The following is a 25258-nucleotide window of genomic DNA, read 5'->3' on the forward strand; positions in this document are numbered from 1 at the left end:
TTCTCAAAATCCCCATAAATTGAATACAATTTTAAGTAAAAAATGTAGCTTAATCATCCCGACTGGGATAAAATCGCTTTACTTTCAAAATAATCTCTTATATGGTCGATCTTCGTTAATTTTAAAGCTCTTAACAATGTGTACCTTAACAAAGTGTGCTCAAGGTCCAAAATCTTTATCGCTTGATAACTTAATGCCTATCTTCAAGAAGTTTACAATGGTTTCAGTTATCTGAATCTCTTTTGAGTGTCTCTTTAAAAGGAACCACCACAACTAATGGGAAAACCGACTAAATAATGAATAACTGTAGTTGCAAGATTAATACTTTTTTGAGTATTTATATGAGTGGATAATTATTCATGAAGAAATCTACTGGGTTTTAGTTCTTAGTTGAGGGTTTTCTTAATGTATTACTTTCTTTCAATGGTTATTCATTGTGCATATTATAAAAATTCCCTTCATACCTGTAGAAAATCTATGCATTTTTTTAAAAACATAGACCATCTGGTTTTATGTGGAATAGTATGAATAGTAGATAAAAGTAAGATAATACACGTGCTATAAGGGTTCATGTGCTTTTAGTGGGGCTATTTCTGAGGTTATTTTTCCAATATGTGCAGCTCAAGTAGGGTAATATATTAACAATAAAAACACTCTAAACTTGAGATTGGGAGACTTAGCTTGTACAATCTTGTGACCCATTTAAAGGAGAAGAATAGTCTCATCAGAGTGTTCTGGGCCTAAAATGACAAAATGGGGCAAACCAATTCACCTGCCTTTAATGGAAATGCGAACATTCAGTCATGAGATTACTCATGGCAAGTGATCAATTGAAATCCACAAAGCATGAATAATAAATAGAAATTAAACCACACAATAACTTATGTACTTTAATAAATTAAATTCGCTCTCACCTGTTAGATTTAGGGGAAATCCTTAATCTCCTCGAAAAACAGAGATTAGATTAGATAACCCGCCCGGTAAATAACTAGTCACCCTATCACATAAACAGTAAAATGCACATAAACAACGTCCAATGAAGGAAATATGGGACACAAACCATGAACCTTCCATGAACTACTTTAACAAAATGTCAACAATCCGACATTGAAAATCCTGATTTCATCTCTTGAGTGACGCACAATTTGGCCTCTCTGTCGTCAACACCTTGTGAAATCCAGCGGGAAAGAGACCGAATGATGTTGACCAGTGTCATCTTTGTGTAGTAATGGAAATGGTCAGTTTTAGTTGCGGGCAACCCAATATACCTAGACACTGTAATATTTTATAAATTTTTCATTTTTTTTAAATATTTATCTTGCTTTGCCACCCAAAAAGCTTCCTTTTGCTCAGGACCAAAAGAACGTTGTTTTATTTTGATTTCATTTTGCTTATGTATTGACTGAAGCTAATTATAAATAAATTATTTTAATATTTTTTTATTTTTATTGTGTATTTAATTTTTATGTTTATTTATGTTGGCAGATTAATGGTTTGTCTCCAATTTTAATCAGTATTGATTAATGCGCAGATTTCAGGTGGCTTTCAAATTATTTAATGGAGAATTGGTATTTTTTATTTTTAGATATCAATCAATTTCTTTAAGTCGGAATTAATTCTTGAATTATTCATTAGTGAATTCATCCATAAATAAAAAAAATTGATAAATCTTAGAGCGCCTTTGCACGTTTTTGTGCTTTCTGCAAAATGGCCATACCAGAGATGGTCTTCAGGCCTTTTTGTCTGCAATCGAAACAGACAACGCTACTGAACAGGCGTTTATGAACAAAAATATATTACAAAAACTAGCTATTTGTACATCGACAATCTAAATATGTACTATTTACAAAGAAGGCGATATTCTACAAAAATAAATACTTAAAAACTAGACAAATAAATACAATTCCGCAAAACTGATGCTTCGATGCAGCGCGCGAACTGGAAAAGAGGAAGCTGGATTGTTTGCGGCCTAAAAAGCAAAAAAAAAATTAAAAATCATTCACCGAAAACAAAATAGCGACTAACTTTTTTCATTAGGATCCCTTCCTCCGCATAGTTTGTATGAAATCTTCGACTTCCTCTTCTCCTTGATAAATCCGGGGATATACAGGGTGGGGCTTTCCAGACGGCCAATTGTGAGCAATCTGTTAAAATCCTGCTCCAACTTAGTAGCGATTGGCCCCTTAAAGTGCAACAGCAACTGAACGCAGGCGTTTGTATAAAGAGTTTTGGTTTTGCGAGTATCAACTGTGAGGAACCATTCAGGAATACCCATCACTTCGCGTACATCCTCGATAAATTGCGCTCTGAAAAAATAAAATTTCCGCATTTCGCAAAATGTATTCTCGATTTTCCAAAGGACTTACACGACAAATCTGGGTGGTTTTTCGATGTTCACATATTTAATAATATCATAGTCCGGCTCGATGTTGGCGCAGGCATATTTGTCGCTTCTTCTATCCGGGCTCAAAATCACTATGGATCGGCCAACTGCTGTAACATCGCCTTCCAAAGGAAAATTGGAATCAATGAACATTTTCCTCTGCAGCCCAATATCGATGGTTCCAAGTCTAGCTGATAAATCCCCCACGTAGCAACGAAGAGGATTTTCAGGCCCGCACTCTTGGCGATAAAGCTCTTCCTGAAAAAAAACTGGTAGGTCATCGAGGTGGCAATTTGAGAAAATTTCACTAACATTTAACGGATCCGCCAATTGGGTGTAGAAAGGATTCCACACATAACCGCCAGCCACACATCTTGTTGCTTGGGTTTTTACAGCTGCATCCACTCCTACAGGATTGACAAAAATGGCCCAGTTATGATCCCTAGTCTGCAGAAATAACAGTTTATTACATATTTATGGCCTACATGATAAAATGGCCGTAACATTTTGTAAAACTAGAGAATTTCAAATCGAGTCAGTGTTTATTTAAGGACGCTGTTGAAACAGCTCGTTTATTTTCAGCCAACTTACAATATTGCGGTCATTTTTGCCTGGATGTCTTAGCTTCACCTCTATGGTGGTATCGCTGCTGCTTCCATCGCTGTAGATTAGCTGTTTCTAAAATCACCACGGAATTAATGCCATTTTTCAAGCCGGAATTTGCGGAAAAACATACCATTTTCAGATACCCATATGCATATCCCAAAGGATGATGAAAAGAGGCAATAGCGCGAATTTCACGCGCTTCAGAAGGGCTGTAGCCGCGCTCTATGGTAGAACAGACCCATCGTTTGTTGCCCGCCTAATGAATAAATGACCAAAAACAACAGTGTTTTAGCAGCAAATTGGGATAAATTGAGTTCTTACCTTCTTATGGATAATGATGGATCGGCCCAAAATGCTTCTTGGGCCAAAAATCGGCAACATAGTGTCATTGTAGAAGCTTTTGTAAATGGTGGCATTTTCCAGATTCCCAAACTTCCCACTCAAATCGCCCATTTCGTACTGATCGGGAGTACCATGGTACCGGGTGGGAGAGGAGGTGGGATCCACATTCAATGGGTTCCAATGGCCGTAAAGAGTTGTGGCTTCGCAAGGAAATTGAAGGTATTCTTCCACTGGAGTCTGAGCAGAATATTTCAGTTAGTATTTGGAAACAATTTGAAACTGAGGTCATTGGGTGAACAAAAACTGTTTTAATTCAGTGCGAAAATCGCCAATTAAACCAACGTCGTTATTTGCTAGAATTTTTTGGTACTTACAATGTGAACATGGTAGCCGCTGGCTCCTTCAAGCCCTTCAAAGCTAACTTCCACGTTTGTAATGTCGTATTCGGTTTGCTGAAGAAACTCGATTTTTCCTTTCATAGTCAACTCTCCACCATTAGGAAACCAATCTTTTGCTACGACTTTTCGTCGATACACACCACCAATTCTATTGAGCAATATCATTTTCACTTCAACGAATCAATGAAGGAAAAAGTTCACAAATAATTTAAAAAAAAATTGAATGTTCAAAAAATTAAGAGAAGTTTTTCAACTTTATTAACAAGTGAAAGTGAAGATAGTTCTAAATTGTGAAGACTTAACACCATCAGGAATTAAAGTAATGTCTTCTCCAAAAGTTGATATTTTCGGAAAAACAGCGAGTTAAAAGTTGAAATTTTAGTTTGTTCCTAACTTTTTATGTTCAAAATATCTAAAGTTTGGATAACTCTTAATATTTCCACGGTGATCAGGAAAAGAGCCCGGATTTCTAGGCATTATGCCTTTTGTAGATAATAAATACGCTTTTCTTAACTAAGTTGAACGAAATGAATGAAACAAGAACAGGCCATCTGGAAAAAAAATTAATTGATTTTTTGTGCTTATTTCAATATTTTGCACTTATTTACGGCTTTTTTTTAAATTTATGTTTTAAGACAAAGACCAACACCGTAAGGAAAACCTTGCACCTAAATGCACAGTTTAGAAAAATATGCATAAACATCAACGCACCGAATATAATTGATAAAATCGTTGCCGTTCTAGGTTTCGATAAAAAAAATTTTTACGTACAAATTGCAACCTCTATTCGCATTCTAAAAAAACCCTCACAGCACAGAATTTGAAGCTCCTAACCCAGATTTGTTCAGAACCAAAGCAAAAAAGGAATAAAAATTACGACTTTGCAGTTTCAAGTTTCTGGATTCAAGTATCTCCAGTTTCTAGATTTGCCAGTTCAAAACTCACCGCGAACAAGCTAGTCTTTCCCCTCTGGCCTGCGGACCATGGTCATCATAGAGCACAAAACTTTTCCCTAAAATGCTGTGAGGTCCTGTTAAAGGTAGACGGGTGTCTGTCCAAAGCCTCCTAGAAATTCGGTCACTGTTGGCAATTTTTCCAGAAATCTGGAGCGTCCCTTGGCGCTTTGATAAATCGCCCACTCTGCAAAGTCCAATCGCCTCTTGGCTGCATTGCTCTACACTTGAAGTGTTATCGTAGTCAATCTGTGGATTTCGAGTGGGTTGATGGAGTTAGTTCAAAAAAATTGAAAATAAATACCTTGAAGGGATTGTAAACATTCCCAGCGCTGATGCATCGATTTTGCCAGTCGTAGAAGTCTTTTCCCGGTGGGGTTTCATGGATAGCCCATCGATGGTCGGCGGAATTGTTCAGCTGAGCCCCATCTGCATGGACCAGATATTCCAGCATTACGGTTGTGTCCATCCAAGGCGCGTCTTTCACCTGAAAATCCCCCATTTAGCCTTTAAAAGCCTCAAATTCCCCCACACACTTCTCTGTACCTGTCTCATGAGCATTCTGCCTACTGTGGGGTAACGGAAAACCACTTCAGCAGTGAACATTTGCGTTTGGTATTCGAAGTTTGATTCATATAAACTGATGGCTCCGCATATCCATGGTTCTGCCACCACTTCAGATGTTGGGTATTGAGTGTTTCTACAACCCAAAAATTCCTAAGTCAGTTTCATCCTCACACTGCTGGTAGGGCAACTTACTTATAAATGACCAAAGAGCGATGCACTATCGAGTGCACACCTTGGAGGGGCAGATAAACATCCCAGAAGGTTCCATTTAGCTCTTGGCTTCCAGGGATGACTACTGAGGCATTGTTTCGGTTTAGAAGTTTGCCAGACAAATCGCCAATGGGATACTGATCCTGAGTGCCCAGTCCTTCGCAAATTATCTTATTTTATTACTTTTCCAAAAAGAAGAAGTACATCAGCAACTTACCATTGGGTGGAATAGAAGCTACGTCTGTATTTCTGGGATTGTAAACGAACTTGGTAGTTAAACACGAGTTCTCGTTCTGGCCGACAGTTTTTGCAGGCTTGATGGGCAATTCATGGATTTTGTATCTGGAAAAGCTCCAAATGGTTCAACCAGAACAAAAACTAAGAGGAGTCTTTACCCTGCAACAGTTGAACCAAACACTATTCGGGTTTCCAAGTCCCCTCGGGCTGTGCTGAGGTTGAAGTTCAGAAAGGTGGCCTCAAACCGGTTGTTCTGAGTCAGTTTGATGTCGCCCTTGATGCCTCCTGATTGAATGACTATCCTGCATAGGAAATTCGTTTGTTAGATTAAACAAACAGTTTCAACTAATTTAGCTCTGACCTCGAAGTTACAGGGTGCTCATATCTAATCTTGGCGCAAGCCAAGAAAACGTCCTCATGCTTCTTCTCGAAAATCACCACGTATAGCCTTCTTTGGGGTCCATTTAAGTCACTGGGTAGCAAAATTAACTCATTATCCTGATACAAAGTCTTGTACTTGTTTCGATTGTAGTTGGTTGACACCTTCACTTTTCCTAGTCTTTTGTTCACATCTCCCAAGGCATGGCCTTCACCTCTATTTTCGGGATCAAAAACCAACTGCAGAATGTTGCAGTTTTCTTCTGATCGGTCTGAGTCGTCGAAGATGTCGGTTACATAGATTTTCCACGAATGCTCGGTGAAATCCAGATACTTTCCATACACTTCCCTTTTTTGCGAATGGTATAAATCAGTCGTGATCAGCATGTCGCTGTGGTTGTCTTTGGTGTAAAACCATCTGAAGTAAACATTGCCGGCTATTGGCGAGTTTAATCTGGCTACAGCGATTTTTTCCTGAGTTTTGTCCAACATTGTTATTGAGGCGCATACCTAAAGGTACAAAGCAAATAAAGCCTCCAGCGCAAAAATTGGGTCGTGTTTTTACCTTTCTTCCTGTGTCAACTTCATCCAGGAGAATGGTCTTTCCATACAGGCCGCTCTTCCCATTCACTGTTAGATCAGAGCTAGTAAATGTACTTGATTGGTTGTCCGGTATAATCAAATAACCGAACAGTTCATCAAGGTTGATTAGGTTTTTCCCAATTTTTTCTCGATCGCATCTTGAAGTACGAGAAAGAAAGTGAATGTTACGGAAAATTGCTCATTGGATTTTCTAAGTACCTATTTTCAATGCGAGTGTAATCGACTGGGAATTCAGTTATATACCAGGACCAGGCGGAGTTTGGAAACTCCAAAGTCGCTTCCAGATTGGTGGTGATGATTATTTCATCACCATTTTTAGTGAAAGTGATTGTTCCATGAAGTCCATGTTCGGAAACGTAACTTCTAAGTACAATTGAGGTAGATTGATGAATGTCTGAAATGTTCAAGGCATGCTTAATCAGAAATGGATTATGATTAAAACTGGAACGTAAAGTTATGTGCTTGTTATAAGTAGGGACTTGTATATTAAACAATTTGCTGGATTTTATTTTTTCACTTTACAAATCCTTAGTCAATAGTAAAATCATTATTTTACCGTTGTTAATAGCACGTTAAAACATTGCCTGTGATCCCGGCCAAACCCTTTAGTTTCCGCGCTGTTTTTCAATAACTAAATTTTAATTTTTAATTGTTTTAAAATCAGCATTCATATTAGTATACTTTTTGCGAAATTGAATAAATCATCTGTTTGTTAAAAATGTTAAACAAAAAATTATATTTTGCTAAATATTTTGTGATGGCCAAATAATTTAAAGTTCGGTCTGTTTTCTCCAAATTTGAAAATTTAAAGAAATTCTTTTTTGCTAAACATTTGCATTTTTATTGTTTATTGATATTTATTGTTTATTGTATTATTGGAGTTACTCCTAAAAATACATTTTGGGGTTTGAACAATATTTGAATATATTGAATTTGCACATTTGCGATTTTCAAAAAAATTAAAACTTTCCAAATATTAAAACAATATTATTGCTAAAAATTATTGCAGTTTTTTTGAACCATTGAGTTGCTCCCAAAAATGCATTTTGGTGTTTAAATAGAGCGTTTTTCCAGGAATATCCAGCTCTTCAGGTCTTTGAAAATTTAAACTCTTGGGCCCTGATCTTTGGCCCCGAAACAACTTTTTAACTTTTTGCGTCAAGTCTGGACTTTTAAAGAGTTTTTGAATTCCCACAAAAGTTGATAACTGACCGACTTACAAGGTAAAGAGTGGAAGTATGTGCAAGTTTCAGAGTTTTTCACTTGCCAATATTCAGAGGCCCTTTCCTTCCAAACCGTTACAAACACAAATTTTCTTAGACAGTGAATGTGTCGGGAATACTCTTTGCAAACAATCTGATGTGCTATTTTGAAAATGAGTTAATCGAAGTAAAAATTCAAAGTGTTTTGGTCAACAAATCGTCATTCTGGCTTTCAAATTATCTTAACTTTCAAGTTTTTCAACCGATTGCAATATTCCGAGATGCAGTTTTTATACAAATTCGTACGTTTTTTCAACAAATTGCATCAACTCCAAATCGGCCCGATAGATATTAACAGAGTTATGCAGAAAATTTCTAAATACAAAAAACATTGATAATATTTGTCTGGAAAAATTGTTTTTGCAACCTTGAAACTCTTATAACTTTCAAGTTTCTCAACCGATGTCGATTTTGAAAAATACGATTTTTAGACAATGATCAAAATGATTCAATGATCGAAATCGGGCGCGCATTAAGAGAACAATTACTCATTTATTCACACTGAAAGATCTGATGCATATAATGATAATTATTAATTTTTAACAGCTAAATATTCATAAATATGCGTGTAATTCGCGTTGCTGTTTGCGATCATACAAAGTATTAATTTTCTTAAATTATCTATGAAATTAGAAAAATTATTATGAATCGACTAAACAGTCTTAAAGGCTTAAAGATTGAGAAATTTAGCCTTAGACGGATAACTTTTAAAAAACTTTGCATATATGGACAATTTCTAAAGTCGCAGTCTAATAGAACGAAATTTGTAGTTTTGACCGTGTACATTTTAAGTTTGCATCTGCTTTAGCGGTGGAGAAATTGATTGGTTTTAAGGTGCCTACAGAATGAAAAGTTGAGCTTCAGACTCTTCTTTCGAACGGAAATTTTCGAATAACTCTATATATGAACAAGGTTTAAAGTAACAAATTAGTAGGAAGGAGTTTCGAGTTTTCACGGCCAAAAATTTCAAATTTTCCCAGTGTACACACTGGAAAGTTGAGCTTTCGACCCTTCTTTCAACAGGCGATTTGTTTTCAATTGCCTTTAGATGTACAAAATTTAAAGCGGTGTAACCTGAGGAATGCATTCACTTTATGAAGTTGATTTAAAGTTACTTCATAGGTTACGAAATCGAATTAAAAAAATTCGTGGCATGGATGTTTTCATTTTCAATAATAAATTAATCGTGTTTGGTAGAACCTGGCCTAAGTCTTCAAAGTAATTAATCCGAGGTTTACGAACGAACTTTCGCTGATTAAAACACTCTACATGAAAACGTTATGAAGCAAAGTGGATCAACTATAGAGAAAAATAATAAAATTAATTAATTAATTTGATTAATTAACGAAAACAAAAAAAGAAAAACTAAAAGCGACTATTTGGATAAATCCATATTAATAAATTTGAATCCTCATCCACATATATTGCAAAAAAATTGCAGTCCAACACTGATTATTGGAAAATAACAATATTTTGTCAAATTAACGATAGCCCGATGCAGTCAAACGTGTGAATGAGTGAATATAAAGAGCCACGCTAAAATCCGTTTGAAAATGATGTTTTATGCTCATTATAAATAATATTTTAAGTTTTGCCAGTAGCCTAAATAAGTATATGAATATGTGCCTCTTTAATTGTTAAATAATGTTGTAGTTTTATTAAAGGTTACAAGGCGTTTTAGTCCAAAATACAACATACAATTCAGAAACTACTCAAATCTTGGAAATTATCTGTCTTCTTAATTACGGTTGATTAGAACAAGCTTTGAAAAAATGCACTAAAGTAAATAGAATTAACATAGGTACTCTATGGAAAATAGAACAAAAAATTAAGTTGGTCAAACACTGAAAAATCAGGCTGGCCAAAATACACATCAAGCAACAAATGACTGCAAAGTTAAACGCGGAACCTAAACGTTTTACCTAATAATTGCTATTACCGCATAATAAATTTCTAAATAATAATTGAGACCAAAACAAGAACATTTGACCTTGCCTAAACAATTTCATTTGTCGACTTTCGATACCAGTATTGCAACTTACCTAAGACGAAAATTGAGCAAATGAAAAAAACACAGTTAACCCACTGCATTTTGAGTTTCCTTCTAATTAATTTTAATAGTTATCAAACACAAATTGATCACTTTAATCACATTTTGGGAAAGTTCTTGTCTTCGGCACGCACAACGCGTTTTTACTTTCGTGCTCAGCGAACGCTAGTTAACGACAACAAGCGAAACCGTTCTTTTGGCGAGTTATTTCTCATGGCTATACACGCTGTATAGAAAGTGGGAACCCACGAAGAACGAAGAGTTTTTGCCTGAGATTGTTTTATATCTCCTTTAACCCAAAGATAAATGTTCGAAAATATTAATTAAAATTAAACGAGCACTTCATAGCCAAAAGTGCGCAAGCAAAATGCCATGGATGGGCTCAGTTCAAAAGATGTTAAATTGGGCAGAACCATCAGAAGATTTATTTGTACCCTTTTAAACTTTAAAAAAATTGGTCAACCTTTATCATAGATCGATCCTCATGCATTTAGCACTGTTTTTTAGAATATTGTCTGCATGAAAAGTGCTCTTTGGGGAAAAAATACGGTAAAACCTACAAGAACCAGAACTTGCAAAAATTACTTCTAAAGCCCAACGGTTTTTACCTGATGGCGCGGTGAGTCAATGAAAATGCCTCGCCCTACCTGTCCATTAGTAGACTTCACAATATCTTCTGTGATCAGTAGTGGATTTATAAAAAAATCCAGCAGCTGCAATAAATTAGATTTTTCTTTCAATTGATTGTCCGAAATGAGGCCAACATTGGTCAAAATGAGCAAACATGAAAACTCTTCAGGGCACCAAAAGATCTCCTCGATCAAAAAAATATTTTTGAGCGATTTAAGCATTGCAATCCCGCTTGGGAACATTCAAACTCAGGACCCAGCCCAGCCCTGCTCATAAAAGGTCGTCTTTCCGATACCAGCCTACCTGTAGGTAATAATTTTCCAAATATTTTGTTAGACTTATGTTGTATTTAAAGATTTCGGGGCCCCCCATTCTTCATACGTGCTTTGTGATTATCCACAAACCGGAAAAATTCGGCCGAAGAATGTTAGAAGCTTGAATGCCGCTGCTCTTAAGTGTGAGAAATATTTCTTGGAAACATGAAGAAACGTTTTAAAGACACGCTTGATTGTGGGAAAATAAAAAGTGACCTGCGGTTGATATAGTTTTGCATTAGACAACATGCAGTTTATGTAATTGCAATTTTTATCGAAATTGTGTGAATTGTATCATTTTATGTTTGTTTATTAATCACTTCACAAATTTCTGTTTTTCTGATTCAACTAGAATTATTGTTTTGGGTTTTAGGTAGTTGTTCAGTGTCGGTAACTATGGCTAGTTTTCCCATGTGGTTCAGAAGTCGTTTCGAAAATGTGTTGATTTTTTTAATAAATAAATTAGAAACAGGGAAATGATTGGAAGAACGAAACATGCAAATCCTTGAAACATTGACTGATGAGCGCAAAAAAAATTACAATATTAAATCTTATAATTATCTGTATAAATCTGTTGCTATTCTTTTGAAACAAGTGAAATCATTGTGCATCAAAACGTCTAAAAAATCGCGGTGGAAACGGCTTTAAACGCTTTAGATCCGAAATAATCGAAATTTTTTACGCAATGTCTTGAACATTGACGAACTTCTTAGACCGAAACTGAAGCTCAAAAACACATTTGAAAAATTCAGACTTTTGGTCGGAATCGTACGCATTTGATTCATTTTAAGAGGTTTTAAGATCACTTTATTGAGTTAAAAAACACAGATGTAGATTATTATCATTATCATCAGATTTGTGCTTTGTTTAGAAGTTAGAAGAGGAATTTTTAGTTGTTTTGAAAAAAAAATACAAAAGTATAAATATTGATAAAAATTTACATTTTTTCTTATTAAAATTATATGATTTATGTAACAAAATATAAATATTTTTAGCACTTTTTTCGATTAAATCTCAAAAATCATATCAATAAATTGATAAATAACAACATAAAAATCTAATTTAGAAAAAAAAATAAAAAAATTGAAAAAAAAAACTGTCTAAAACTTCGGCGTTTCTTTCTAGAAAGCTAATGGCTTGCAGATGTTTAATTCATAAATGTCTGACAATGCTGAGTCTCATAGGCAAATGCAGGAGTTCAATAGATTTTAAAGACAATTTGCCAAATAAAATATTTCTCAATACTTGTACACCAGTAGGGATATTACCACAGCTTAAATATCATGATATATAAGCTGTGATATTACGTTGGCCGACTACATCTAAAAAATTATAAATTTTTTGCTCAATTTCTTGAAAACCTGCACACAAAACTTCTGATTTCCTATTTGCTGGCATGGTTTCATCATCGGTAAATTTGCAGCAAATTGAATTCCATTTTCGCGCAAATTATCGCTAATAATAACCAGCATCGAGTCGAGCAAAGTGCAAAGTTCTAATTTTAAATGCAGTACCATCCAGTACGAACGAATACCTGATTGGGTACTTAATGACGCAGTATTTCACTTATTTGTAGTGTTATCTATGTGTTTAATAATAAAGTATTTCCCTTATCAGTGAGATAAACTTAGGTGTTTAGTGTTTTGGTGGAGTAAACTGCATTTAACTCTTTCACGCCCCAAAATGCCGGTGAAAATTAATTGGCCAGCAGTAGGAGCGGTATTGTTACCTAATGTGGGTGGAATTACAGGTGAAGTTTCCAAATGCTGTGTTTCATTAATGAAAAAAACAGAAAATCTGATCGTTTTGGTGTCCAACTTAGGTGGATTAATAACATCAAAGGCCCTCCCTTGGTACGAAACTTTGAACAAACCAAAATGTAGGCCTCCAAATTGGGCTTTTGGTCCAGTGTGGACCAGTTTATACTGTGGCATGGGGTATGCTTCATATCTGGTATACAGAGACGGTGGTAATTTTGAAGGTAAATCCAGCAATTAGTGCAAAATGTTGCCTCCTAAATGATCCTGCGTAAATACATTTGTCTGCAGGAGCCGCTAAAATTCCCCTCATGGTTTATGGAGGCAATTTGCTTCTGAATTGGGGCTGGACTCCAATTTTCTTTGGAGCCAAAAGACCTGATCTGGTAATAAAATATAAAACTAAAAAAATGCTTTATACTATTAAACAATCAGTCGCGCCCATTTCTAGGAAATATTGTTTCTTATGAAAAATTACTAGCTATTAGAAATGCTCTAAATAAAAGTCCCTGATAAAGTTTATATACACAAGGTGAATAGCTGATCGGTGATCGACAAATCTCTTGAATTTGGGCATTTTCCTGCAATATATGCATGTTAAACCCAATAAAAGTGTTTCCGCTGTATATCAGTAGATAAAAGATATTTCGACCCACAACCTTGGATTTGGACGCCTTGAAATTGTGCTTTTCTCAAATTTGGCAAAGGAAAATCTTGATGTTTGTTTAAATTTTTTAGGCATTGATAGAAATCAATCTATTAAACGCGGCAGCTCTGGCCACCGGCTACCTTTTCTATAAAGTGAATCCTACAGCAGGGTATTTAATTGTGCCATATTGCTTGTGGTTGGGCGTGGCTACAGCTTTAAACTTCGTCATTTGGAGAGATAACAGAGAGATCAAAGAATCCCCCAAAATCGAAACAGTCAAGTCGGAATAGTGTCTGTTTTTCCAATAATTTGTTCGCATTAAGTAGTATAATAATATAGTTTTGGTATAAATTTTGCTTTAAGTATAATTTTAAGATTCCAGTGATCGGAACCAATAAAAAAATTGTAATCATCGTGCGTTTCAGTTACACCTGGTGAACAACGTTGTGCTAGAAAAGGACTGAAAATATAGATAACAAACTGCAACTATTAATAGGTGAACAGGAATTTAATATCAAGAAAACTTGAGTGCTTTATGAGACGAAAATACGACAAGTTCAACAGTATTCTCTAAAAAAATAATTAGGTTTGGCCACAATTTTCGGACACCCTGTATCCTTGTTGCATTCGCCAAAAGCGTCGCCGTAATGTAGGCAGCCCAATATACACGCGTATCACAAACTCACGTACGTTTGGATTTTGTCCTTCCGTAGCCATTTGCAAGTTTTACACATTTACATTGATCAGGCTTCACCACCAAAACCAGTAATGAGTACTAATTAGCTGATATTTGATTTAATTAAATAATCATTTAATAACTTTCAAAATTGGCGGCAATCGGCGCAAGCGCCGTCTATGTCCAAGGAAGTCGACCATTTTCTTTCTTGTCATACCGGGCAACAGCACGTGTGGTTTGTATAGAAAAAAGATCTATAGCCAGCAAGTTCGCTTAGTCATTGTTCTAAACGTTAACAATTTACGAATAACCTTATCACCCGTCGATTGAACCAGTCCGTAGCCCTACAAGCAACATGAACACCGATAAATTGAAGAAATTGCAGTCCCAAGTGAGGATTGGAGGTAAAGGAACACCCAGGCGAAAGAAGAAGGTTGTCCACTCGACCCAAGCTACAGATGACAAAAAACTGCAGTCGTCATTGAAAAAACTCTCAGTAAACACCATCCCCGGCATCGAGGAGGTAAAAACAAAACTTTCCCTTTTTAACCTGCACATTATTTTTTTGGCGTAACCTAATAGGGGTCAGGTTTCCTTTGTATAATTACTGAGCCATTCATTGCTACCTTTCATGCATATTTGGAAGAGAAGGCTTTTAAACACCGTGGACTTCCTAGTCTTTATGAAAGTCTGCTGGTATAAATAGCTTTTGAGTAATTGCCTTTGATGTACCGGGAAATGTAGCTTCAAAGGAACCGCAGCAACACTATCGAGATAAGCGCAAACTGTTTCGACGGCTGTTTCTGTAAGACGGCTTAATCTTGGTCATCCACATTTTTTTCACTGCTAATTAGTCCCTTTTGTCTTCTACACTTCACTCAGTCCATTTTCTCTCCTTCAATACACCTGATAATTTAGTTCTATTTATCTGTTTAATAACTCAAATGAACCTCAAAAACCGAGGTTTAAAGGGGTTTAGACCTTTTTGGTCTACCTGCTTACATGGACAAAAGACTGAAATGTAAATGAAGCAAACAGTTAATTGGAAAACACTGAAAGTTGAGATGAAAACTTGAGCAAAACGGTCAACACTCTCTTTAAGTGTGAGACAAACCTTATCTATGTGTTTAGTTGAATTTTGTTTTGACGAAGCCATTATCAACCTGGATTGTTTCTGAAGAATCTGGTGTTGAAGACGCTTTTTTAAATTGAAACGTCCGGGTAAAAGACGCATTACGTGGTATTTTTTTCTTGGTTTGTTTGGTATTTTAATAACAAACAAATGTTCCATTTAAAAAATCTGTAATTATCAATTAAAATTGGAAGGAAATTTGTAACAAAGCTTTCAATGTGCCAACTTATTAATCTTTTAAGAAACTTTATCACTTCTTTCCAAGAATTCAATGCTTTTACCTTAAAATTATCCATTATATCTGATGTAATAATCATAATTTCTCTACAATGAAAGCCCCGTGAAATATGAAATAAATTGGTTACTACTACGGTTTTGAAAATAATTGAATATTTGTTTTTATTTGGCACCACTTTTCGAAATTTGTACCGTGTTTAAATAAAAAGTTTTTAAATTTGACAACGCTTTGGCGGACGTCGCCTGTTGGGAATTTGAGCCTAACGTTTCGCTAGCACGCATGGCTGGCGTCTTCAGAGGAGTGTTAGCTTCAAGTACTTACACTGGACCGATGAAACCAACACTTGAAAGTCTCTCGATTTGTAAAAAAACCAACTATATTTTGAACATCTGAGGCAAAGAAAAACATCAAGCCTAAACACCTTCAAATAAAAATTACTCTGAGCATTGAGACTATGGTTTATATTAAAAAGTTAACCCTGCTGATGAGAGCCAATAGGCTCGAAACCGGTCCAGGGGGTGTCTAGATGAGCACGTTTAAAGATTTGGACTTACTTCAGTCATTTCACTGTTTAAAACCGAGGAAAATAGCTCTTGAAAAATTATACGAGCAATCATGATTTCCTCAGAACACAACTGTTTGTTACCGACAAGAAGTGTTACATAAAATAATTTTCCAGGTTAACATGATTAAAGACGATGGCACGGTTATTCACTTCAATAACCCAAAAACCCAAGCATCCTTAGCCGCAAACACATTTGCCATAACTGGACATGGCGAGAACAAACAAATTACCGAGATGCTCCCCGGTATTTTGAATCAGTTGGGCCCCGAAGGCATTTCTCAATTGAAACGTTTGGCAAGTTCTGTTGCTAATGCGGGAGGTGTGAGTAAAATTGTACCAGAGGATGAGGAGGATGTTCCCGATTTAGTGGAAAACTTTGACGAGGCGAGTAAGGCTGAGGTTGCAAAGAAAGAAGAACCTAAATCTGAGGAAAAGCCAAACGACACTGCTTAAGTTCCCACACCTACAAGTTAACGCACTGCGGATAATCCCATAGCTGTTTGGTTAACTTGCAACAATGGTATCCTTAATTCTAGTTATCATAAGATTGAAATTCAACGGAATACTTGGCATCAGTTCAGTGGGGTCAAATTTGTAGATTTAAAATCCAATGAATCTCAATCTTGTACTAACTGACTTTACTGATACCCGTTTTTAGTGTAAGAGTTTGGAGGACTTCCGAACCAAACAATCTGTTTGCGGAAACAAATTGATCATTCGTTTTACTTATCTAATAATAACATTTTGTTAATCGGAATTTAAACAGACTTTTCTGAATACATATATAATTACATAATAATATTGTTGTTTTTCTTCCACCAGAAAGATTGGGAATATTTCAAACGTTTCTCCACTCTTGTTTTTTTCTGTTTATAGCTTTTATTCTGGCTCTTTGTTCGCGTTGTAGCAATGTTTGGAGATTTCGAATGATCTGCGTCTTTGCAGGTGGCTCTGGGATAAACGTAAGTTCTTCTTCCTTTTCTAAGACACTGTCTGGATCTTCAATGTTTGCGTCGAAAGTGTACGGGTTCTGAAACACGTTAAACATTTCAAAAATTGAATCGGAAATTTTTGAAAGTTCGGACCAAGTCATTTTGAACCAGCTGGATATCCACGCTAGGAACTTGGTAGTTTTCAGCGCAAAACTGATCAAACTCGCTCTCGGCGCTTTTGATGATATTTTGTCGATTGTCCAGATAAGCCTTCAAAGCTTCCTGCGCTGTTAAAGTAATCTCCTGCTGATCCACCAGCATTTCGCGCGTTTCATCCAGCCTTTCCTTGCATTCCTTTTCTGCATAGGATAAGACCAACAGACCCTGTTCATCAAATTCATCCTTGCTGTTGAATTTTCTGTATGTTTGCGCCTGTAAGCAATGGTAATGTTTTGAGAGAAATCCTTGTATGATACTACGTGGAAAAATGTATTAATTACCAGCAGTAAGTCGTTGATGTGTTTATCATTGTCATCTTTGATTTTTTGCAGTTTTTTAATCTCGTGCACATAACTGGAAAAGTGGCTCTTTATCTCTTGTTCGTTTTGCTTGTATTCTTCAACTCTCTCTTTGTAATGGCTGGACGAAGCAAATCGTCTCCACATATCCTGTTTTTCAGGAATCATCTCGGGAATGGGCATTTGAACATCCAGGCTTTTAACGCTGCTCTTTGAATCGCGTTTTTCGACGGAAGTATTACTGGATTTTTTTCGGTTGGTTGCCTTATTCATGCCGCTGGTGGACGATTTTGTTACAGATTTTTTGCGTTTTTGGGAGGAAGCAATTGATAACTCCCCAGCTGGAATTTTTTTTAATGAAGGATTGTAATTTCTGTTGCGGTTTAGTACTACTTTCATTGAGCTTCTGTTTTTCTGCAATGTTACTGCCGCTCTGTTTATTTTCTTTTGTAATACTCTCCTTGGATCGGGCCTTTGAAGATCTGCGCGACAGTTTACCAATCTATAATTTTATAAACGTTTTATCAACAAACACAAACTTTCGCACTTCAATACCGTGCTATGCGAAGAGCTTTTGGAGCTTTTTTGCTTCAAAGTAACTTCGCTCTGCTGATGGGCTACCAATCCTTGATTTTCAATTTGAAGAGCCTTTATTTCATTTTCAAGGCCTTTACAAAGGGTTCTGATGTTTTCCAGAACAAGGCCAGCATCCGCTACGTTCATAAGAGGAATTTCCTGTACATTCCCAGCCAGGTAGTCTTGAATTAAATTGTGCAGATGCTTTATTCGCTCGGGATTCATCCCAGTGACCAAATCGCGGTTGAGCAGCACAGAGTTCAAATGCTGATCTTTTTCAATAGATTGCAATTTATTCTAAAAAAATGAAGTTATACATCGAAAAACCAAAAAACTTGTTTTTACCCTGAGGTATTGCAGTTCCACTTCCTCATTGAGTTCGAATTGCATTACTTTTCGCTTCATTTTGAGGCCTTTGAGGATATTTCCGAATCTTAACATCGACAGCGTTATTAGAAGGTCTTCATTCTTCGCCTTGATATGGCCTATGAATCTAGCGAAACAAATCTCCAGAGGTTGTGGAGAATGCAGCTTTGGCTTACCTGAGGATACTCTCTGAGGCAAAATCCCCATTCAAATAATAAATTAGTGAGTTGATCCGTTGCTTTACTCGGATGTTTTTCGATATGTTCGTAGAAAGACACAGAATGAACTGTTCCAATTGCGATTTGGTTACATTTGCCAGCCCGATTTCTTTGGGGTTTTTGCAGAATAGTTTCATGTTTCCACATGTATCGTTCCCGGCCATGTCAATTATATGCAGCTTGAAAGAGCAGGAATTAAGCAGTGAATATTGTAGAATTTCTGCTTACCCTCGAGCAAATTTTCACTGGGTTAGTTAGATCCATATCTTTCTTTGTTATATGGAAAGTTGCCACATTCGTGTCCAAATTCGATAAATATCTGCATCCCTGCTTGAAATTTTTGCGGGCTTCTCCTGCAACAATTACTTCGTAGAATTTCAAGGGTTTTTAAGGGTTTATCGCATTTACCTAGAAAGATGCACTTTAGAGCTTCAAACTCGTTGGAGATTTGAACCTTCCGGACTTCCCGGCATTTGGAAATTTCAATGGTAATAAGATCTGGTTTTAGAAGATCGATGGCAAAAGTGTTGTAGAATTCCACATAGGACATATCAATTCCAAGCTTGATATTGTTGGGCATCGATTTTCTTAAGGCCAGGAAATCTTTAGCGATGCGTGGAAGGATTCCAAATTCCTGCATATTCAGTAAATTATATGATGAAGAGGATTGGAAATAATCATTCACGTTTTCAGTAATATGAAGGCCGCTTATGGTGAAAGTTTTTCCAGAGCCTGTTTGGCCAAATGATGCTATCACGGCGTTATTTCCATTGATTACCCTTTAAACAAATTAGTCTCATTCAACTGCGGTTGTTCTTATTTCAGCCATTAAAATTACTTGAACATTTAAATAGAGAAATATTAATTTGGACTCACTCTTCCAAAACTCCCGCTGTGACATCATTATATACGGTTTCTTGAGTCGAGTTGTAAAAAATTCCATCGGTTTCAAACTTCCAGTAACTGCGATCTGTTTTAATGTTGTTTTTAGACAATTCTTGTAAATGGCGAACGTATATTGTACCGGTTTTGCTGTCTAATTTTATGTGCTCAAATTCCGTCTTTTCAGTAGGAAATATTCTGAAAAAAACTCTTTTCTTGAATGACATTTTCCGTGGACTGACTGCAAATTGACAAATTTTGCCTGTTAGCAATATTTAATAATTATCAATAATCACAAATAAATTTAATCACATTTATTTAAATGCTCCATAATACAGTTCCTTATCAGCTAATCATTATTACAAGGAGTTTCTCTTAATATACTAAACTCTTCTAATATTACTTAAAGCAAAAACACTAACAAGAATTAATATAAGTGTTTACTGATAATCTTGTGCAGCGAAAGTTTCAGTTTTTCCAGTCCGTTTATCGCAGTTTATCTAAACTGATGTAAACTTATCCTCAAACCAATAGTGTCTTTCCCTATTTCGGCCACTTGGCAAATATTGCATACCGATCCTTTATATTTGGGCTGATAAGAACTGCCGCAAAGCGGGCACTTTTCCTCGGGTTTTCCGCGATAAATTGGAGTGTATGAGTAGGCGCATAAATTGAAGGGATTGTGCTCATCATACTGGAATTGCAGTTCATCGGTTGGATTAGAATCGCACGCCTGTAAAAAAATAAAAAAATCAGGTGTCTGGCTAAAAACAAAGTAAGCTTGGGTATTAAGCATTAATAAAGTGAAAAAAGACAATTGAGCGCTTGATAGATGAAACACACACCTGTAAGATTTTCCTGGCCTGTTGAGCGACTTCGGGCCTTGGACCTAAATCTAGAAGTCGTTTTGCGAAAGAAGTGGCCGTTTTGTAATTTTTCAGCTTGAAATACATGTTGAGCGCCGTTCTAAGCGTGAGGATCTGATGAACAGGCTGCAGTTTGCTATGCGTAAAATAGGCGGCTAATTCGCATTGTCGCTTCTGCTCCTCTACAGATCCTGGAAATTTGTTGATCATTTAAACAAACTATCCAGCTAAAATTGAAAAATGTGGTTTTTACCTTTAGGCAAAGCTTTCCTCAGTGTTTCCATTTGAAGCCCGCAAATATATTCACTGCATATCCTCAGCATCTGCTGCGCTTCGGCGATATCTTGCTTTGTGTCCACGACTAGCAGAGTAATAAACAACGACAAGTTTTGGAACTTTTCTATTGCTTCCGTAAACTTTCCGCCGGTAGTTAGTTGGTAACAAACCTAATGAAATAAATGAAAATTGTCAGCGTCTGAACTAAAAACCCCTTTTCCAAAACTTACTTGTAATTTAGCCACTAAATCATTCAAGCTGATGCCAATGGCCGGTAGCCCAGTTTTCACGGTGGCATCCTTCCAATTCCTCAAGGGGTAGGTAAATATAGGAGGCAAATTAGCCAGATGATTGGAAACAGTTCTTGAGCTGCTGTAGAGGCTCTGAAACAGGCTGTCGTAGGGCTTGAAGTTGACTACTCCTATTTGATCATGAAGCAGCCGACATGCGGATTCAAAGGAGCCGGCGCGTACATGGTCAGCAGCCAATTGAGAGGCTTTCGTCCAAGAAAGCTTTGGCGATGGTCCTGAAAGGAAAAGTTCCTTTTACGTTCTTCTGATTGGTTGTACCGCACAAAATATACCTTGCGCCGGAAGATGCACATAACTATCAGTAGCTTCTTCGCCTGGGGTTGGTCCTAGTTCGGGAATTTCCAGGTCTGCATCCTCAACATCCCAGCCGGCCTCTCCACTTTCTGATGCCTTCGGATCGTTCGATTTCTCCTCTGCAACAGAGAAAACCAATTAACTGCGATAAAATTGAAAACCGTAAAACTCCCAGTACCTCCATCGATTATTTCATCGTCATCATCATCGCCCCAGCCTTCAGCTTCTTCAATTGCATGGCTAGCGACCGGTTCCACAACCAACTTGCTGGACGTGGTAAGAGATGCAGTGTTTTCAAAGAAGCTCTGGAACATTCACATTTTACCGGAAACGTTCATTGAGGGATAGTAAGTTCTTACTCTGCTAACGGTCAGCAAAGGCCAGTTGCTTTCCGCTTGCTGAATTGGCGGTGGCGGCTTTAAGAACTTGGCATTCGGCTCGACGTCCGGTAATTTCTTCGCGTCTCCAATCGTTTCTTTCAATTGTTCGGCTTCTTCTGCCATTCCATGGGTGGCAGCAGTTAGATAAGCCAAAGACAACTGGTTGGTTGACTTCAGGATTTTAACACGTTCATCCAAATCACCTGCAATGGCAAAACCAAATCAAAAAACGCTCATTGAGCATGGATTAGTTGTAGCGTGCCTAAGAGAAGCGCTCCATGGTACTGCGAGGAGCGCGCCTTTCTAATTTCAGCAATTTTGGTCATTTTTCGCAGTTTATCCAAATTTCCCGTAATCAGGTACAAGAAGGACAGCTTTTCGAAGCTCTTTGTTCGTTGATAGCACATTTCCACTATTTGATGATTCCCCTAGAGCAAATAAAAACATTTAGATAAAAGACGTGCCTTCAAGTTTTAACCTACCTGCCATAACGCGGCCTGGGCCAGTTGATCCCAGCACGTTTTGTCGTTGAGGGCTTTAGCGGCCTCAAGAGCGATGTCGATGTTTCCACACTCCAAAGCCAGAGTGAATCGGGTTTTGTCATCTTTTACAAAATGCAAAGCCACTTCCGGATACCCCTTCTGCTGAAGATAGGATATTATCGACTGACCCACTAGGCGAGATTTTTGAACCATGTTCAGAACCTAAAACTCATTTTCATTAATAATGCCAATCCCAGACACTCTCTAAATTTTCGGCGTACTTCTTCATATCTGTGGTTGATAAGGGCTAGCTTGAATTTACACTCGGTGGTATCGATGTTCATGATTAAGCCTTGACCATCGCGATTCATGCAGTAGAACTGGGAGTCTTTTACTTTTGTTAGATAAATCGGCAGCTCTAAAGTGCGGATTATGCCATGATCCCTGAAAAACAACAATCAGGAAAAGTCTAAGATAAAAACTAGGTAAGATCGGTTGCTTACCCATTGGTCATGGTGTACTTGATGTGATTGCTGGTGGTATAGAAAAATATCCCAGAATCGTCCCAAGTTCCCGATTTAACTCGGGTGTTTTCATGCAGGGAAGACAAAACCTCCAGTTTCCTGTTACAAACTGTGACTGTGTGCTTGGCCAGGAGCGCTATATGGGACATATCGCTGGACCAAACCGCGTAACGACATTTATTAATTTTCACTGCAAAAATCCTCAACTTAAGTCAGTGTTTACCAGCAGAAATGAGCAACCAACCTTGGGCAAGAGTTCGTTTCTGTTGCACATCAAACAAAGTGACTCGCTCAGCATCGCGAAGCAAAAGCATGCCAGTGCCTGCATAGAATATCTCATCGCAGGCAGGAGTTTGCACTTTTTTCGTTACTTCATTTTTCAGATTCTTTATAACCAGTTGATGGCCTCGCTCCAGAACCGCGAACCTTGAATTTAACCCCAATTCTCACCAATAGGAGCAAAAAATCTAATTAAAAATCCAACCTGTTTCGCGCGACCCATAAAGCAGTTAATCCGCTGGATCTTTTGCTCTCTACTTCAGGAACTTGGCCACCAGACTCTTGCTCTTTAGGCAAAACATATAAATCGTATACGCTGTTATCCAGATTCGACGTGCGCGTAAAAAGAAGCACTGCGTTTTCCGCAGGATTAAATGAGATGCCATAAACTCTTGGGCCTCCTTAAAGTGAATAGGAAGATGTTCATATTAATTATTACAGTTATAAATGTAAAGTTTTTTTTTTACATTGGAAATGCATACATTTAACCAGGATATACAGAGTGCGGTCAAGTTGTCTGAAGACTAGATAGAAATTAAACGTCCTAGGATTACTTTTAATAAAATTATCTGAAAAGACGCAAGAGGCAGCGTTGACTGGGATTAAATCACCTAATTTGGAAAATGCATAATGGCAAACTTTAAAAATCATGAATGATCCCGCAACAATTGAAACCATACGCAAAATCATCCCGAGAAGAGAGTTTACCCAATTGCCACTCATTCTTGAGTGGAAAAGATAAACAAATGTTACCTTTGATTTGCAATACTGGTATATCTTTAACAGTAGTAAGATCAAGCCGCCTCAGGTACTTTTCCCTCACGTAGTAAACCAGATTTCCATGAACGGTGTATGCTGGTCGTTCCCTTTCCAGTTTGAAAATCAACATTCCATTATCATGCCCAGCTGCGAAAAGATTGAGGGTGGGATGGGAAGCCATGACCCAAAATCTATCATGTTCTCTGAAGAAACGCAGTCATATGAACAATGATGAACCTTTGCAAAAGTAATTCCAAGCACCTTCTAAAAGTGTGCAGGCAAGTTCTCTTCTGCATGCACCAAACTCTAATGCTCTTGTCTTCGCTGTTGGACAGAATGAGCTCCTGCCGAGGGTGGAACAACACACAAGACACATTGTGATAGTGACCTCTGCAAGTGTCCACTTCCCAAGCTTTCGAATCGTTCATTCGCCACAGTTTAACTTGACGATCATCAGCTCCAGATACTAATACCAAGAATTTGCAGTGCTATTGATAATTTCTCTTGCATGGTAAAACTACGTACCAATTAACGGTAAAGTGTGATGGAAACTAGCCCAATTCACACCCCTATCATGTCCTTCTAAAACATGTTTTACTACGGCATCAGACACCCCAAACAAATCGGTGCTTCCTGGATTCTTTAGATGGTCCTCCAAGCCAGATGGTCCGGGTGCGACATTCTTTTTCCTTAGACCTATTCGAGGAAAAATGAGTAAAAAACGAGTTTGATAAGTTTATATTTCCTTCACCAGAAATGTCCCAGACTCGGACAGTGGAATCCAAGCTGGCAGATACAAGCAAATCGTCACTAGGGTGGAAAAAAGCACACATTACGTAGTGATTGTGCCCAGTTAATACGCAAATGCAAGTGCGACTTTGCCAGTTCCAAATGCGAATTGTTTGATCATCAGAAGCAGATACTATCCAGGGATATTCATGATGGAACATGGTGGTTCTGATGTAGTCCAAATGGCCCAGAAGGGTAAAAATGCAACGTTTTTGCTTGTAATTCCACACCTAGAAGAGAATTTAAGGAGTTTATAGATTGTTGTCACCGATTTGAATGTCCATGGGACACTTGAACAAGTGTTTGAGACTAATCTGGGGTGTTATTCTGACCTTAATTTTGTAGTCATCGCCCCCAGACACAAAAAGGGGCTGTTGATTATGAAAGCATATGCCGCGAACAGGGCCATCATGTTCGTCGAATTTCTCTATAAGGGTGCACATTCGGTAGTCCCAGAGCTGAATGGACCCATTATGAAGACTGGCCAGTACCCAAGGCCTATTTGGGTGGAACGAGAGTCCCTTCACTCTGCCAGACTTGGTTTCCAACTTTGTTAACATTGGATGGCAGTATACAGCACCAAGTAGTTTAAATTAATGATAAATAATATTGTTTTTTGCCACCTAGGCAGTAAATACGTGTTTAGGGAATAGGTGTTTAGAAAACTCAAGTTCTAACCTTAAAAGCTTTTCTACGTGGCTGTCAGTGTCAAGTTGGGCTGGTTCTGCAACGCTGCCAAATCCAATTTTGGAATTGGGAATATGTTTTTTATTTGTATTTAAAGTGTGAAGTGCGTCATGACGCTTCTATATTTTTTTAAATTATTTTTTATTTTATTATGTTAGTACTTTTTGTC

At 37.3% G+C, this 25258-nt stretch overlaps 6 protein-coding genes across 6 annotated transcripts in view; 2 read left to right on the forward strand and 4 right to left on the reverse strand.

Moving 5' to 3' along the window:
* Positions 1-1146, reverse strand: part of LOC109535161 (transmembrane protein 47) — a 30579-nt gene extending 29433 nt beyond the window's left edge. Inside the window, exon 1 of the mRNA XM_019901017.2 lies at positions 915-1146. The gene's annotated coding sequence lies outside the window, so the exon portion shown is untranslated. The remainder of the gene's footprint in view (positions 1-914) is intronic.
* Positions 1147-1778: 632 nt separating this feature from the next.
* Positions 1779-10150, reverse strand: LOC109535239. The gene is made up of 18 exons (XM_019901123.2): positions 9982-10150; positions 6876-7071; positions 6640-6814; positions 6058-6584; positions 5855-5998; positions 5677-5801; positions 5442-5616; positions 5229-5382; positions 4987-5169; positions 4675-4931; positions 3706-3877; positions 3311-3568; positions 3120-3245; positions 2975-3061; positions 2696-2830; positions 2367-2641; positions 2026-2306; positions 1779-1969 (listed from the first exon to the last, which is right to left on the reverse strand). The coding sequence occupies exons 1-18, from the start codon at positions 10028-10030 to the stop codon at positions 1863-1865; spliced, it is 3426 nt and encodes a 1141-aa protein (XP_019756682.2). The 5' UTR covers positions 10031-10150; the 3' UTR covers positions 1779-1862.
* A 2249-nt stretch (positions 10151-12399) lies between these two features.
* LOC109535193 (translocator protein) lies at positions 12400-13751 on the forward strand. Its single transcript, XM_019901066.1, has 4 exons — positions 12400-12683; positions 12756-12914; positions 12982-13076; positions 13429-13751. The coding sequence occupies exons 1-4, from the start codon at positions 12617-12619 to the stop codon at positions 13627-13629; spliced, it is 522 nt and encodes a 173-aa protein (XP_019756625.1). The 5' UTR covers positions 12400-12616; the 3' UTR covers positions 13630-13751.
* A 433-nt stretch (positions 13752-14184) lies between these two features.
* On the forward strand, positions 14185-16749 carry LOC109535194 (transcription factor BTF3 homolog 4). Its single transcript, XM_019901067.2, has 2 exons — positions 14185-14538; positions 16065-16749. Exons 1-2 carry the CDS (start codon positions 14371-14373, stop codon positions 16401-16403), a joined length of 507 nt encoding a protein of 168 aa, XP_019756626.1. The 5' UTR covers positions 14185-14370; the 3' UTR covers positions 16404-16749.
* On the reverse strand, positions 16719-19695 carry LOC109535192 (kinesin-like protein KIN-1). The gene is made up of 11 exons (XM_019901065.2): positions 19437-19695; positions 19246-19339; positions 18969-19194; positions 18789-18913; positions 18519-18739; positions 18322-18469; positions 17956-18273; positions 17794-17902; positions 17383-17741; positions 17036-17314; positions 16719-16980 (listed from the first exon to the last, which is right to left on the reverse strand). Exons 1-11 carry the CDS (start codon positions 19667-19669, stop codon positions 16789-16791), a joined length of 2304 nt encoding a protein of 767 aa, XP_019756624.2. The 5' UTR covers positions 19670-19695; the 3' UTR covers positions 16719-16788.
* Positions 19696-19741: 46 nt separating this feature from the next.
* LOC109535191 (coatomer subunit alpha) lies at positions 19742-25125 on the reverse strand. The gene is made up of 18 exons (XM_019901064.2): positions 24735-25125; positions 24365-24632; positions 24139-24309; positions 23875-24079; positions 23608-23816; positions 23060-23255; positions 22820-23001; positions 22555-22765; positions 22333-22495; positions 22052-22273; positions 21832-21997; positions 21549-21772; positions 21368-21494; positions 21168-21308; positions 20815-21110; positions 20562-20754; positions 20288-20499; positions 19742-20175 (listed from the first exon to the last, which is right to left on the reverse strand). Exons 1-18 carry the CDS (start codon positions 24960-24962, stop codon positions 19939-19941), a joined length of 3651 nt encoding a protein of 1216 aa, XP_019756623.1. The 5' UTR covers positions 24963-25125; the 3' UTR covers positions 19742-19938.
* Positions 25126-25258: the final 133 nt, after the last annotated feature.

This window comes from Dendroctonus ponderosae, unplaced genomic scaffold, assembly GCF_020466585.1.
Source record: "Dendroctonus ponderosae isolate FM_Combo_2020 unplaced genomic scaffold, Dpon_F_20191213v2 Dpon_F_20191213_5, whole genome shotgun sequence".
In the NCBI taxonomy this organism is placed as follows: Eukaryota; Metazoa; Arthropoda; class Insecta; order Coleoptera; family Curculionidae; genus Dendroctonus; species Dendroctonus ponderosae.

Bases quoted from the DNA above. Each gene is read 5' to 3' on its own strand.
- LOC109535191 (XM_019901064.2), bottom strand. From the start codon at position 24,962: ATGTTAACAAAGTTGGAAACCAAGTCTGGCAGAGTGAAGGGACTCTCG. The intron at 22,766-22,819 runs GTTGGTTGCTCA...GGATTTTTGCAG, and splicing joins GAAACGAACTCTTGCCCAAG to TGAAAATTAATAAATGTCGT. The intron at 20,755-20,814 runs GTAAGTTTTGGA...TTATTTCATTAG, and splicing joins ATTTAGTGGCTAAATTACAA to GTTTGTTACCAACTAACTAC.
- LOC109535193 (XM_019901066.1), top strand. From the start codon at position 12,617: ATGCCGGTGAAAATTAATTGGCCAGCAGTAGGAGCGGTATTGTTACCT. The intron at 12,684-12,755 runs GTGAAGTTTCCA...TGTCCAACTTAG, and splicing joins TAATGTGGGTGGAATTACAG to GTGGATTAATAACATCAAAG. The intron at 12,915-12,981 runs GTAAATCCAGCA...ATTTGTCTGCAG, and splicing joins AGACGGTGGTAATTTTGAAG to GAGCCGCTAAAATTCCCCTC.
- LOC109535239 (XM_019901123.2), bottom strand. From the start codon at position 10,030: ATGCAGTGGGTTAACTGTGTTTTTTTCATTTGCTCAATTTTCGTCTTA. The intron at 3,878-4,674 runs GTGAGTTTTGAA...ATTGCTCAATAG, and splicing joins GAAAGACTAGCTTGTTCGCG to AATTGGTGGTGTGTATCGAC. The intron at 1,970-2,025 runs GTTAGTCGCTAT...TTTGCTTTTTAG, and splicing joins AAGGGATCCTAATGAAAAAA to GCCGCAAACAATCCAGCTTC.
- LOC109535194 (XM_019901067.2), top strand. From the start codon at position 14,371: ATGAACACCGATAAATTGAAGAAATTGCAGTCCCAAGTGAGGATTGGA. The intron at 14,539-16,064 runs GTAAAAACAAAA...ATAATTTTCCAG, and splicing joins CCATCCCCGGCATCGAGGAG to GTTAACATGATTAAAGACGA.
- LOC109535192 (XM_019901065.2), bottom strand. From the start codon at position 19,669: ATGTCATTCAAGAAAAGAGTTTTTTTCAGAATATTTCCTACTGAAAAG. The intron at 19,195-19,245 runs GTGAATGATTAT...CTGAATATGCAG, and splicing joins GCCTTCATATTACTGAAAAC to GAATTTGGAATCCTTCCACG. The intron at 18,274-18,321 runs GTAAAAACAAGT...TCATTTTTTTAG, and splicing joins TGGAACTGCAATACCTCAGG to AATAAATTGCAATCTATTGA.